This window comes from Anopheles maculipalpis, chromosome 2RL (assembly GCF_943734695.1).
Source record: "Anopheles maculipalpis chromosome 2RL, idAnoMacuDA_375_x, whole genome shotgun sequence".
Taxonomy (NCBI): Eukaryota; Metazoa; Arthropoda; class Insecta; order Diptera; family Culicidae; genus Anopheles; species Anopheles maculipalpis.
Genome location: NC_064871.1, coordinates 27,247,828 through 27,263,355, shown reverse-complemented (window position 1 = coordinate 27,263,355; position 15,528 = coordinate 27,247,828). Strand labels below are relative to the sequence as shown.

Here is a 15,528-nt window from a genome sequence, read left to right as displayed (position 1 = left end):
ACTTCCCCGTATGCTGCACCGACTGATGCAAACGCGGATTTAATTCATAGATGCTAGTAAAGGCTGGTTAAAGTCCCTCGAGGTTTTGATGGCCAGATTATTTGAATGTGATCAAAGATTTCTTCGAAGTACGGTGAGCTTACACGCACTCTTTTATGATTGAATGACAGGATTAAGGTTAGAGAAAGAAATTAAAATAGTAGGACGTATACCATAATAACTTCATTCAAAGAAAACAAAATTATTCGAACATTTATGGAAGTAGATTGTCCCTATTAAAAATCTTTTTTAGGAATAGGACTTTTTTAATTTTTAAGGGTACACAAGATTGAAGGAACTTATGGTTAGGTTTTGATGTAAAATGATTTTTGGTAACGAAAGAGATCCAGAATCAAACTTTCAAAGTTTCTAGGCAAAAAATCTTCGAATTGTCAACAAAAAACAGCACATATTGGATTGTTCAAGCCCTTTGATTAGGAGAAAATGTAGTTCGATCCAGAGCAGTCTAAACCATCTCTGCTAAATATTGATAGCGTCAAGCAGATCTAATTGGCACAACGTAGAGCACGCCGTAGAATACGGCGTAGAAGAGCACAGAGAGCTTGTTGGCTGGATCAAGTGGAGTCAAACCTGTCGGAGATCGGATGCAGCCGTGGATGAAGGACTGCAGCCCTAGACCGAGTTTTCTGGAAACGGATCGGCCACCTGGCCATGTGTATTCGACGTGCTCAACTTTTAGCTGGCCAACAAGAAGAAGAAGAAGACGGAGAAGTAGATCTAATTGTAAGCTTGCGAATTTCTAATAAAGTAAGTGAAATGACACATCCAATATACAATTGTCGGTCTCGTTGTTTGCCAATGTGAAGTTTATGGAATTTGTATTTCAACTAAAAACTAAATCTTCAACTCTTTGCTGTAATGTCTCCGTTCGGTTCAGGCACACTTGAAGTGCGGTCTAACCACAGCATATAAACTTCTTCCAGAGCACTAGACTAACCCTAACCAGAAAGGACTTCGAGCAGGAGACAATGAATGCTGCAGGAATAATTTATTAATTATCGGAAATTGAAGTTTTCTTCAGCTTTCTTACAATCCTCAGCTTCACCTTCAACCAACCGGCATGCTCGCCTTGTTTGCTGAGAAAGGAACGGAAAGCCCTCTTTGGTACGTTAAGCTGATCGGTTCGTTTGCTTCTGCTCAAACCAAACGGAAGGCTTTTGGGGGAATCGGTTTCTTCCGCATCCCCCCTTCTGCATGGGAAATGGGTGGAGGACCAGCTTGACTCTCTTGTGTTCAAAAAGTGTTGTGACGAATTCGTACGATAACGACTAATTCCGAGAGCTAGGGTAACGTGTTTCAGGCTGAAAATACTCTGGAAACTCCTTGCGCTACAGCAACCGTAGAGGAACGAGCGTACTAGAGACTTCATCTCAAATTCACGCTGAGGTTGTGCCACCTTCGTGCCGTTAGTCACCGAAAGATTTCTACGTACTTCAAGGGCTCACCGGGACACAGTCTGCTCGGGGAAGCAATGCTTTGGTGTGGAAAATTTGCAAAAGACCGTACCATACCGTACCGTGCCGGGCATTCAGCTCGTTCAGTAATTTTCTCCCCAACAAGAAAACTGATAAATAATTCAATGTATCGCTTCCCCGCACCATCGTTAGCACCCCTGCCGAATTCCAATGACCTCACCATTCTTAGCGCTTAGCTTTTCAGGAGAAAGTTTTCACAGATTTTGGGGTTTGTTTTTATTTTCATTCCGGGGTTAGCAAACAGGCTCCTAGTTGAAAAAAAAAACACCGGAAACAGAGCGGGGTATAAGTTGCGAGAGCAACCCGTAATCAATAGGCAAAGTGATTTTGATTATAACTCGATAACATTGATATGGAGCAGATTTCGGTACCATGCTTTCCGAGCAGGCTGCCACTTCGGGATTGGGGGTTTTTTTTTTTTGGTTTATAGTGCTTTCCTACATTAGCACAGGGCTGCTTTCTGCTACGGCTTTGCAGAGGAGTCTGAACAATCAAAGGAGTTTAATTAGAACCAGCTTCTTTGTGGTATACTTTGGGTATCGTTTCTTTGAAGCAGTAGTGCTGCTATCTTGGGATTCGGTGAGTGGATGAGATTTTCTTTGCCTGATAGTTAGTGTGCGGTAGAGTAAGAGGCTTATGTGAAATGGTGTGGTGTTTCTGAGAACTATTCTCGTTGAAACTACCCGTTTGCTAAAACAGCAGCTTGTGAAGTAACTTTCGGGGTGGAATCATTATGTGACCAAAAATAAATAGAAAATGAGGGAATGATTCGCCTGTTTGACAATAGAGGTGTTTCGTTTGTTTGTGCGATTTTCGCGTTGCCAAGTGGCAATCTTGGCAAGTTAATACCGACTGGGAAGATGTAATCTGTTTGCTTAAGCTACGATTTTTTTTGTACAATATTATAGAGTATTTATTTGCAAATGATGTTTATTCAGTCATTTCCTGGAATCCGTGACATAACACATGACATTATGAAAATGAATCTCGATTCGAATTCTGCGATATAGTAATAGCGGGATAATTTTTAGCATGATGAAAACATCACTTGTTTGGGTAGTTCCGGGCATTTTCACGAACAAGTATGGTCATTTAGACCAAATAAGCCAGTACTACACTGATGGATCATCCTCTGAGGAGGGCACTGGCTTTTGGTGTTTTTAGCGAGTCCACCGAGGCATTTTTCAAATTGAGGCAGCCATGTAGTGTTACCACCGCAGAGCTAGCCGCAATCTTGTACGCACTATCGATGATAGCAGCGAGTCCTTCGGACCAGTACTTCATCTTCACTGATAGCCTTAGTGCTATTGAAGCTCTGAGATCTCCGAAGGCTGTTAAGAGTCAGGATTACCTCACCATAAAAATCATTGAACTGCTTGGCTCAATGTTCGATAAGGCAATGAAAAGGCAGACTCACTGGCCAAAACAGGCGTCGAAGAAGGCGCTTTTTACGACCGACCTATCTCGGCCCAGGAGTTCCTTCGTTTCCCACAGCTACTTTTCCTGTCTCGCTGACAGAGTGTGTGGGAGGCGGATGAACTCGTGCGTTATCTCTTCTCGATCTCCCCGCAAGTGTCCCTGCGGCCTTGGTTCGATAGGCTCTCTGTAGACCGGGCATTCATACGAATGATGTGTCGACTGATGTCGAATCATTTTGCGTTGAATGCTCATCTACAGCGTATAACTCTGGCTCAGACAAAAGTGTGTGGCTGCGGTGACGGATTCCACGATGTGGATCACCTTCTGTGGTCCTGCGTGGAATTTGAAATCGCGAGCCAAGAATATCGGCAGACGATCGGGTACTGAAATTAGAGAAATGTTGGCCACCAGTGACCTCCCCTACAAGAGGATCATACTGATTCGCCAGAGACAACGATCTTGTCCTATGATTCCACATCCCTAGTATCCTTTCAGTCCTTATTCGTATTCCACCATTCCTTTTTTGTTAAATGTTGTGTTGTCTATGTTTTAAGTGTATTTTTTGTAGTGCCACGGGTGATCCGATGACTGGGCAACAGCACTCGAGGGCGATTCCAACACTGCCGTAAAAGGGAAGCAGGCGTTGTTCAAAGTGCGGTGTTCTCCACTCCAGTCCAGCTTTGGCACATTGAGTTTGACAGCGTTGGCGTCGGGTTCGGGGTGTTTGGCGGGTTCAGTCTCGTGAGCAGTGAAGTCGCTTTGGCTGCTGCGGGACAGAGTTTGTCGATCATCCTTTGATTGGACTTTGACTAGATTGAGCTTGGAATGTCATTGCTGGACTGCACTATAAATGTTCGTGCTGTCTTAACAATGTTTATTTGTTTGTTACAGTCGAGACCAAACCACAAAGGAAAACAATAGAACGGCCACAACACCACCCTAGCCGAAATTCGGATGTAACCAATCACCATCAAAACAATAGCCACAACAATAGAACCGGATCATCAAATCGCGGACCATCATCCACGAATACACTGAAATTAGGTATTCGTGGATTGTACGCCTATTGTACGCCCCATCATCATCATCATCATCATCATCACCACAACCATAAACGAGTATGCCCGGGATAAGGCAAAGAATAAGGAGGCATTTCCTCCTCAATATGTGAAAATCTATTCAACACAAGCGGTGTTGACAATACGGCACTGGATCGTCATAATCAATTATAAATAAATAAATAAATAAAACATCACTTTCCACTTTGCAGCCCTTAAAGGGGCAGGTCCACTGAATGTGTTAAAAATACTTCAAAGAACAATTAATGATGATAAGAAAACAATCAATATAAAATACAAAAAAAATGAATTAAGAAGCAGAATAGTGTAAGGAGATAGTTTAGCATAATGTTGTTTAACTAACTATCTCACATTTTAGTCATGCATATGATTGGACTTGGAAATCTTCGGGAGCCGTTTTTCTATCACATTGACTAAAATGTTTTTATTATGTTGACTGCCTTTTTAATAAAAATAAAGTAAATAAATAAAGAGGTCACTCCGGCCATCAAATGGCTTACTAGGCACTACGATACAACGTAAATGGTTAGTCAGTCCTTTCTACAGAGGGACGATCCGGATGGAATTTGAACCCCGGTCCTCCCGTTTGAAGACAGGCGTCGCTGTCGCCTCCCCCACCGAGCCGCCCCAAAGCACATATCCACTTACTAAAATCAGCTGGAAAAAAGATGGCTGGAAAATTGACCTTTTCTTCCTGCATTTAACCGAATATCGGTACTGAATTCCGACTTGAAGTGATTATGGTTTAAGGTAGGCTTACAAACCCAAAATTAAAAATTGTAGCAATATTTCATCGTACTCAAGGGTTTCTTATATTTCGAATGTGTGAACGTTTACACCTCGCTCGAGAAGACCAAACACGTAGCTTAACTTTTTGTTTCGCTTGCCCCATTCCCGGCTTTTCCTCTCGGCACACAGGAGGGACAGGTTTCCCGGTGTGCTTGAGAATTTAACATTCATCACCCACCAACATCCAACCACACATCACCGGTTCTGGCTGCATACTCTCACACTCTGCACAGCCGGAAGCGCACAATCCCTAGGGATCGAATTTGCCCTCAGTGCTGGAGTCAAGTGGATAGGTTCATCTTCCCGGAAGTATGGAGGTCGAAAAATGTGTGCTGCTTCGTTTCGCGGCAAAAGATAACAAACATAGCGCTGGTGCTGCCAAGAAAGCAACAACATCAAGCCACCGTCCGGAGCACAGGGAAAACCGGAAGAAAATTCCACGACGCGATGCTCAGGTCCTGCGCTGCTCGGTCGGGGAAAAATTGCTTTAGGGCATTGTTTAAATTTTCTGGTGCATTTTTTTTTTTGCTTCTCGGTTTGCTCTGTGTTGTCATTTATGCTGGGACTTGGCTCTACTGGCACCTGCAAATACACGGCATGATGGGTTTTGCGTTGCCGCTGGTTGTTGTTGTGTGTGTTTGTGTGAGGCGTTCACTAAGAAGGTGTCGTTTGGTTTTTGTTTTTCGCAGCGGTACAGAGAATGGTTGAGATGAGCCCAAGCGCAGGAATGTTTGTACGGTGGAAATATTCTTTAAACAAATAGTCCACCAGCTAGCTTCAAGATGCAGTACAATGGCGAAATGATCAGAGTTTAAGAATAAAAAAATCATTTTCCAATGATACTACATTTCTTTCAAAATTAGTTAAATTCATAAACAGAAAATAAAGAATAAATTTGGAAATCATACACTTGTTTTGTTTTATTTTTCTTTGTCCTTAAGAGATTTTCCTTGTACGCAATTGTTTTCTTCATTTTCTTTTCCTTCTCATTCATTGTTTGGTAGTTTGTCTTCCCGTGGAAGGCGTCACATTTTCTAGCGTTCGTTCACTCGCTAACAGCGTTTCGGTCGTTGATTTTTGTCTGTATTTTCTTCTTTGCTAGTTTGAAATCATAATCGGAACGTAAAGCAAACACAAGAATTACCTAGTACTTCTTGGCGCTAACAGCTGCCTGTCCTCATTCGTACCTACTGATATACTTCCGCACCAATTCGCGCTACTTATTTCCTATTGGCTACGTACATTCCTTAGTGTTGTGGTTTTGTACAGTGAATAGAAACACCGCATGTTAATTACGCATCTGATCACCTTACGATTGCTCTGTGTGTGTTTGCGTTGGTGTGCCGTTTCTCGCCTGGTGAGTATTTGAGACTACCTGAATTGAATCTCTTTGGAATTTTCACGGCTTTGCGGGTTCTGTGCGATATGGAATCAGTCAGTCGAACCTTTACCTCTGGCTGCTTATTCATCCTGTCTCGTCCCAATCACGTGCCCGTGCATGCCAACACGAACGAAGAAAGATGTGGAAATGAAGGGTGAACAGGAGGATACCCGTTTACATGACTTAAATTATGAAAAGTTTGTGTTCAAACATAACCCTGATTCGGAACGTCGGGAGCTATCAAAGTGGGACAGTTAATTAAAGTTTTTCTGCAAGAAATCAAACCGTGCAGGCTAGAAGTTTAGACAGGGAAAATGGGAAAAGACATTTTAACAATTACTAAACTATAAGCATGCAAATCATTTCTCCTCGCTTCGAGCACCACACCACAGATCGTTCGCGTTCGATTGGCTATGCTGCTGTACCTATAACTGCATCCAGGTTTATTGTCCAGTCATTAACGCAATGTCTTGGAAACGTTCGCTACTTGGATATGTCGCAGCGAATCGTGTGTTTCCCTGCCAGTTGTCGACATGGTCGACCATGGAGTCCCCTCAAACGTGCACGCTGCACTCAATCTAATCGACATGGCTAAAATATTTACATCCTTCGAAGGTGCCCGCCCGCCCTGCCAAAGGGCCGTGGCACCGTTCGTTCCTTAATTATGGCGCTACAGTTCCAAAATTCGTTCCATTTCACTGTTCTAAAACAAAGGCTCTACGATAGCTATTCTGGCTAAACTTACACACTTACACACACACAATCACTCACGGTACATACTCGCTCACGACGACGACCACGACGACGAAGAGGTGAGGGGAATGGTGGTAGGGACTATGGGAGGATATGGTTTGGCTGGAAGATTCAGCAAGGGATATGTATGGCTACGGCTGGTATACGCTTCAGCCCTCGCAAAAAAAAAAACACTTACACTCTAAGCGCCTTGTTGTTGTCTCTACTCATTTTATATACAACTTTCCTGTATTCGGTTGGATGTGGTGACCACCTCGGGCCGAAACCGGTACTCGTTCAGCGTCGACGTAACCAGCGACTGTGAGGCCGGACTGCTCAGCAGGCTCCCCACCGCACCGACCCCGGTGACGGACATCGACGGCAGTGGCAGCGTCGCCGTTGACGCTTGCTGACTAAGTGGACTAAGCGTCGAGGTGACGCTGCTATTGTTTGCCCGGCCCAATGTGGCATAACTCTGGAGAAAGGGACGAAGGGACGAATAATAATAGAGAATTTGCTATGGAAGATTTCTTGGAAGGAGTTTTTTTTACTGATATGAGGTAAGTTGAGTTAGATTTTAGATAAGTGTCAAAGGATAATGAGCTAGCTCAAGCGCTCAACTCATCGAATGGCTTGTGCTATGCTTACTCTGGAGCCTGACATCATAATTGAGTTTTAGAGTTATACCAAGGTTCCTGATTCTTTGCATTTAATTTAAAACTCGAACGATTCGAATAACTCAAAACCTCATAATGAGAAGCTGTAATATTACTTCTTTTTTTTTTTTTGCAAAAAAAAACCTTTCGGCGATCTTATACTGTGAAGAAATGCAATGAAATTGCTTTACTTACGATTTGTTTACTAGGCTTAAACGAGTAATGATGTACTTCAGTGTTCGACCCGGTCAGCGAGGCCAGACTGGATCCATCACAATGTCGCTCCTCCTCGTGGAGCAGATGCTCACCGCCATTGCGGTGTATCAGTCTTGCTGACGGGCTGCGAAACAGCGGCGTAGGTAACGTCGTCTTCGGTGGCCTTCGCTCTACAACGTCCATGTGCATCGCAAGTATCAAGCGCGTCCAGCAAGAACAACAAAGCAAAAAAAAAAAAAGAACGCGTTAAGATTTATGACAGATTGGTGCTCCACGGGCTCCGTCGATCCGCAACGATCGTCCAGCCAACATCCGGAGTGTGAGTTTCAGTTCACTGCACACGCAAACTATCGCACTACTTACCGTACTGATTCGGTATCACATCCGGATCGGTTTCATCCCCGTCCGGAGGTTCGCCACCCATCGTGGGACTACCACGCCGGCCCATTCCACCCACCCCACAGCTGCTGTCCACTAGCGGCGTCTGGATGCCGTTCGGATCGTGCGTCTGATGATGTACGGTCGAGTCAAGCTGGCAGTCGGGCGTGGAGGTCAGCTGGGCGGTTTTGGTGGGCTTCAGTTTTTTGGTCGTGTTCCTGTGTTGCGGAACGAGGGGGAAAAGCGACAGGTGAGCGAGTGTTAGTTTAGCGTGTGGTACCGTGGTACGAAGCCCGATCCGATGGCATCCTGTGGCATCGGAAAGGATATTTTACACGGTGGGTAAGGGCTTACTTGGTCGCATGTCGCCGGTAGATGGTCGCCAGGACGATGCAGACAACGGCAAACAGGATGGCCACGGTGAGTGTTAATGCGGCTAATACCGGTGATAAAGGAACATTCATAACGTTGGACACGCCTGCAATAAATCAGTGGATGCTTTGAAAAACCGGTCGCAAATAGAGGCCTCTTGCGAGGGAGGTTTTCAGGAGAAGCTTTCGCACAGGTACAGAGCTTTACAGTCGAAAACCAGTGAGCTATTGTTGCTAATGGTGACAGTAGTAGCAGCAGTAGCAAACAGAACATTTGCACATTTTATCTGTTGAAACTTGTGTTTTTGTGGGTTTGTTTGGTATGTCACAAAATTTGCTAGATTAACAAAATAATCATGGTTGGACCATTTAATTTTTACACAATTTTTGGTTAAAAAATCTTGCACATTTTTCAGTTTTTTTTAATGAAATTAAATTTAGCTAAATTTGCACTATAAAAAGGCTTTGATTCATGCAGTATAAATAAGATACGCCATGTCTAACATACTTCCACTGATAGCTGATCCAGCAGTAATCTGTTACGAAGTATTTTATCACTGTAAATCTTTCGTTAGCTCGTATATCTTCGCTACGCACCACGTACCTTCTACATCTCTACTCCGCACAGTGCAAAAATCCCACCACACACCGTACGGGGAATTCCGTAGCGATAGGCCTTTCACCAGCCAACACGGTAGCCAACATATGTCGCAGCCGGTAAGCCAGACGGTACGTTTTGCAATAAACTATTTAGCCCTCGGACCCCCGGTGTCTCCTAGCACTAAACGCGGCCCGTGGCTCATCTTCATTACCCTAACAGCACCCGGGCGACCGACAGCAGAGGACAGCCGTTTTCGCCCATCTGTCCGGGTGAACCTTTAAGGCCGGATAAGTATCAAATTTATTATTAACGTCCCCGGGATCTCATTAATTTCGCAGGCCTTCCCGAAGAAATTACCTTAAACACGGGCACGGGAAAACGAGCTCGGGACAAGATTTCAAGCGTGTGGACCGGCACTGAAGGCACGGTGAAACACTCTAAGCCCGGGCACAAACATGACTCTCGCGTCCATATACCCCCATCTCAAAGCTGTCTGGTTCCGGTGGCGAAACCATTCATCACCGTGCTTTCTTTCACCCGTTGGCCATTGGCAGTGCTTCCACGATGGGATTTTAGTGGCCATAGAGTGGCACAGAATTAACGAGAGAAAGAGATAAAAAGAGCGAGCGCACTGGTTTGAGGTTTCCCGAAAGGAGGAAAAATCGCTATGACGATGGAAGCCTGGTGTGGAGCCGTCTATAATCTCTTTCGAGCCACCGGGAGCTTTTCTCAGGTGGCTCACAAACAAAAGAGAATCTTTCGGACTTTGTACACCGGCACCATCGCACATCGGTGTGAGTGACGGTGGCCACTGTCAGAGGTCATCAGCGTGTAGGATTTTGTGCCCGAGTGGTCAGCAGCGAAGCCAAACCCGGTCGGAAGGCGCATTGGGCGAAACCGTACCGAGTTATCGCTACGGCCGATGGCAAGCTAGCAACCGTCCAGAAGCTGGGTGCACATTCGTACGTTGATAGCGTACACGAGTAGCCGACTTAAGTGTAGGAAAAGATGAATGAACAAAAAAAAAAAAACGAAAAGCTGGCTCCTAAAAGTCTCTAAGCTTCTTTGGGTGAAACGCACGTCAACCGAATGGTGGTGCGAAGTACGGGTTTTTCCTGTTTGCGTTCTGTTTCTTTATCTCCGTCCAACTTGGTGACACCGTTTGCTCGGCAAATGTCTGACACATCCGTATGCCTTGCTCGGTTCGAATGGCAGTAGTGAAAACGGGAAAACGTAACGGGTGTTAACGGATTAAGATGCAACAATGACTTTGATGTTCATGTGAGCAAATTGTAATAAGTTGGCGAGAGAGTACAGCCAGTATAGAGTGTCCTATATTGCTTGGTAGGGCGGTATCTTCACCTCAAGCAGAATTGAGACGGGAGTGACTTCAAACTTAATACAATAACTTCTGTAGAGCTAGTGCTGCGGTTTCTTCTAGTCCTTCGTCTCTGGAAGCCGTGTTGTCGTTGTTACGATTGTTTGCGTCATATCGAGCGCTTCTTACCTGTGTATTTGGCCACACCCTTGAAGGTGATATCATCTATTATGACCGGCTCCGAGCGGCCTTTGGCGTTGGCGGCGAACAGTATGATGCGGTACGAGCTGCCCGGCTCGAGGTTATCTATGAAGAACTGTACCGGAGGATGCTGCAGATGACAGAAGGTGGAGTAGAAGAGCAAGAAGAAAGCAGTGAATAGAGCTGTTTTGCAGATGGAAATGGAATTCACTACGCTAGCATCATCCTTGGAGCATCAGTGTCGATTGCAATGGTATCATTTGCGAATAAGCTCAACGCAATCGCTCGAAGGTAAGACAAATTGAGTTAAGATGTATGTTGAATATATCTCCAAAAAAGAACAGTTTTTTCGTGTTGAATAAATTTTTAATGCACGCGAAAAACTTTTCTTATTTTATTATGTTGTAGAATAAAGATGGTGTTTAATACGGAATTATTAATCTGTTTTTTGGATAAAAAACAAATAAAGATTAGATTTAAATTGGAGTCCTAAAAATGCTTTTCAAATACCTCTAAGCAGCTTTTTAATAATTAATTTAATAATCGGTTGCTAATTTTGCTACAAAGACTATGAAAATATATCCAAATAATGGAGTAAAAAACTAATGTTGTAGAAAAATACGACTTTAGTTTACTGTAGTATCAGACAAAACCAACGAAAAGTCGGTGGTTTGGTGGGTTGGTGGCCTTACAGATCTTCTCATATTCATTTTCCTGATGTCTTTCGGTTGGGTCAGTTTTACAAACCCTACTTTTTTCAGTTGAAAAAATGGACACTGAAATGTTAGCACAAGCACCCTGGGGCCACTTGTCACAGTACACGAATTTCATGAGAAACGGAGCATCCTTTCGGTTAGTTCTGGTCAGGTAGCTTACTAGGAATCATCAACCAACTCGTGGAATGTTTCATATTTTCCAATTTTTATGTTGCACAGTGCCCACACACCCAGACCGAGGGGACGGGTACATAGTTTTTGTACTCAGCAAAGGGTTTCATTGCGAAAGGAGAAAGTTTTAAGAATCATCTCAACAGCAAATGAACTCCTGTCTCATCATCTAACTCGGCTTCTCTCTTTCTATTTCCCTCTGCTTTCCCATTATTACTACTGAGTCTACCCATAGAGGATGGATAAACTTCGTGCGGGATGCAGGTCGAAGGACGGATTGCAACCGTTAGGTGCAGAGATGGAAATGAGATTTTTGCTCACCCGAGCAGAAAATGTAAGTGAAACAATCGACAGTGACAGTGGGGGAGCCGGACGGAAATGCACTAGAGAGCAGTGGTATCGATTTTATTTCGGTTTGGCTGTGATGCACCAGGTGTCATGCGAGAGAATTTTCCGAGTGCCGATACGAAACGGGGAAGCGTAACATACCTGTAAGCTTAAATTTCTAACTAATCGCAGGACGGGCACCTCCACCAGCTCCAGCAGGAACATCTGCGGCAACCCTCCGTCGAAGCCCTCGATGCACTCGATGTGCAGGGAGTCGGCTGATTGATTCGACACGGAACAGTTCTGCAGTGCGAACGGGCGTCCTGTGAACGAAATATACAAATTGCGTCAAACAAACGGCCAGGATGTAGCGAAGGCCTAAGGGGTACAGAGTAGAGTGTTGGAAGTTGGCAAGGGTTTTATGCAAGAGTATCAATTTCACAGACGAGCCCGTTTGTATCAAACATTCTTTCAAGCAAGTTCGATAAGAACCTGAACATTGTGGAAGCAGCCTGAATGTTGAGTATTTTTTGGAGCGAAGAAACGATAGCCTTCCCGATCGTCCTTCTCCTCGAACCCCTCTATAAATTGTTCGTTATGTTTAGCAAACACCTTTCACTTTGCGTCATCCTTCGTGTTATCCCCCCCCGTTGTCCTGTTCCTACTTCGAAAATCCGCCCTTCCAGCCTGCTCATTTCAGCTGTATGGCGTTTTAATTAAATTCCAGACTCGTCCAATTTTTGTTCCGAACCTTCGGCAACCCACTTGACCGGAAGTTCGAGTCTCGGCGTTGGCACTTCAATCCTTTAAGTGGAACCCGATTTTCAGCCTTACCTGCAGCGACGACTTGGAAGACGCAGGGCGATTTCTGCACACCGATCGCGTTCCGCCCCCAGCAGGATATCGTCCCGTAGTCCAGATCAGATGTCGGCGTGTAATTAAGCCTCGATAGACCGGTCTGTCCGAGGTTTGGTCAGCCGCGCGCCGAACACGATCCATCGAAGGTACCAAGGAATCGGGTGTGGAATAAAGCAAACAGTGAGAAAAGAAAAATTAAGAAAAAAAAAGGCAAAGGACGTTTGGCGAGCGCTAAATTTCACCATCCAATTACCGCTCCCAACGGGTCTCCGGACGCTTCCGGTGTCGGAACGGGGTCGTTTTCATTATCGCATTTTGAGATGTTTTCTAATTATTTGTCCCAGTTGGGTCGCGGGGTGCGGGGTTGCGCAACTGTCGGCCGGTGTCACTTACCTCGCTCGAGTGGAGACGGGACGGCAGCTCGGTCTGCTCGCCGGATGAGTTGAACGTCCAGTGGAAGGATTCGGCCGGTGGAGACGCATCGACTTCACACTTCAGCTGTAGCGTTTCGTGCTTGAGAGCGCCCAACAGTTCTTCGCGGTCCACTGCACAGACCGGTGCATCTGTTTCGAGGAACGGTGTCGAATGGGCAGTTGGGACAGAAAAAGTGCATCTATTAGCCAAAGTGCAAATACCGTTGAGGGGGGGTTCTATGGTTGGAGGGTTTAGGGTGGTAGAAGGTATTTCGATCGATCGGGTACAACGGGCGAAAGGAAAATCTAGAACTTGGAATTGAGCACATTTGTAGGGTGAGATCGGGTGATGTTTCTTGTTTCGAACGAGTGGAGCTTGTGTTTTGGAAAACTTGATGTAGGTTTGAAATTTATTGAAGAAATGTTTAATTTTGCTTACGATGCAGTTTAATTTGTTTTCCACAATGTTACAACTGTAAACGTTTGCTTATTAAATTTTATTAAAAAAATGTTTATTTTCTACAGATTTTCACCGAATAGACCCAAAAAGGCTGTAGCAGGAAGTGTTTTATGAAAAAGACGTCAACACTATATTCAACAGAAATATCACATTTAAAAATTGAGATGCGTCGATTTTCAAACACTAAGTCTAGCTTTTTAAGTCATTCAGACTGCTTTCCTAGTAATGGCTGACTAATTTGGTACTGGTAAATAAAACGAAGGATCATCTTAATATGCTTCGATAACCCTTTAAGATTTTTGTTGACAAAAGAATGCAATATTAGTCTGCTGATGGCAGGATCATCCAACTTTAAAAATAAAATTTTTTGTATTCAAAAATAAGTCCTCAACGCTTGTAACGTACAAACACAAAGCCCATTCCATTGTAAAGACTATTTATTATAGCATAAAGAAAAAAATTGCCGGTCCATCGTTCAGCTCGCATTTTGCCAGTTGTGTGTGTGTGTGTGTTATGAACTAATTGAGTGTGAAATGTGCATCGAACCAAATTAGTGGAAATTTCATTCCAAAATAAACGAATTTCATTTTCATCCCCCAAAAGCACGAAAGCACGATCCCAAACTCAAATGCCCCGCTTCACACATACATACACACTCATTCGAAGGTGGAAAACAAGCGCGCTCGGGAGTGGTTGCTCGTGAGCATGCAGCGGGGGATGAAAAATCAAATGGCGTAAATTCTGATTTACAACCATTTCTGACAAACAAATTATCAGTCAATTGAGAGGGAAACTGCGAACACACGGCAAAAACAAGCAAGCAGGATCAAGCCCCAACAAGCACGCCCCGGTCAATGCTACCCGCACCTTCTGGCACTTGCGGGCTTCACCTTCTCCCGGACTTCCCGTGGTTGAGTGTTCCGAGCCCGCCAAGTTCCTAGGTACCAATGCGTCGCTTTTATTCGATTATTGTGACTGATTGCGGTACTATGCGAAGGATGCGAAATCAAAGCATCCCCATGTGAGGTGGTGAGTGCAGAGCTGGTGGTTCATTCGCCCTTACAGAGAACACATTCTCAGGAACTCGAAAATCGAGGTGCGATGTTTCAGCACACTGCATCGAGCAGCAGGTGAACCAGGTGCTTAAAACACATTTCGATGGCCATTTTGGGGAAGAGTGAAAATGAGAGAAAAGAGCTCTTGTTATTAACTGTTAACGAAAAGAGTTCTGGGAAAATGTGAATTAAATTTTATAAAACAAATACTCGTATTAAATGCTCTTTTTATTTCAAGTAACGATTTATTCAGTTGGATGTTCTTCAAGAAGAAACAAATAATTTGTCTTGATAAATGTTTTCGGAAAGCCCATAACTTGGATCTCATCATCCCACTGTGATATTGGGCGCTTTTGGGGGAGAGCACGGATGCCATCGATTGAATTCCCTGGACGGTTGTGACACTTCAATTACATTTGCACGAATTGTTACGATGCCCACAATTGACTACAAAGTGGAGCCGTTTTCCCGTGCATCGGAAACGTTCGTTACCTGCTGTTACCTCCTCTGCTACCTACGCTGCATCCTGCTTCCCGTGGTCCTTTGTGGATATTTTCCACGTAAAAATACGCGCTCACACGCACCTCATCCATCCTCACACAACAGACCCGCCGGACGGAAGGACGGTTGGAGTTCGTTTGTTTGTCGAAATTTACGTAAAATACAATTTGAATTCCCACGCGTCCTTCCGGTTTGCGCCCACCATTCCAGCACGGCAAACCTTACGAGCCTGTTGGCAGGCGAGGAGTGAAAGCGAGCGTAAATCGAGCTTTTGTTGCGCCCGGTTAATATTCATGTGTGAAATTAAATTCGATGCGAGAACAAAACACCAACCGAAGTGGTTGCAATTTG

At 44.5% G+C, this 15,528-nt stretch overlaps 2 protein-coding genes across 2 annotated transcripts in view; both read right to left on the bottom strand.

The window, feature by feature from the left end:
- The window catches only part of LOC126557127 (uncharacterized), a 402,968-nt gene that overhangs the window by 27,248 nt on the left and 360,192 nt on the right, over positions 1-15,528 (bottom strand). The gene's annotated exons all lie outside the window — the stretch shown is intronic.
- The window catches only part of LOC126556957 (hemicentin-1), a 39,995-nt gene continuing 31,634 nt past the window's right edge, over positions 7,168-15,528 (bottom strand). The window contains exons 9-16 of the mRNA XM_050212537.1: positions 13,142-13,311; positions 12,725-12,848; positions 12,053-12,213; positions 10,665-10,806; positions 8,540-8,663; positions 8,171-8,403; positions 7,787-7,977; positions 7,168-7,410 (exon numbers count right to left, since the gene is read on the bottom strand). Of these exons, the coding sequence (XP_050068494.1) occupies positions 7,168-7,410; positions 7,787-7,977; positions 8,171-8,403; positions 8,540-8,663; positions 10,665-10,806; positions 12,053-12,213; positions 12,725-12,848; positions 13,142-13,311 (1,388 nt within the window). The remainder of the gene's footprint in view (positions 7,411-7,786; positions 7,978-8,170; positions 8,404-8,539; positions 8,664-10,664; positions 10,807-12,052; positions 12,214-12,724; positions 12,849-13,141; positions 13,312-15,528) is intronic.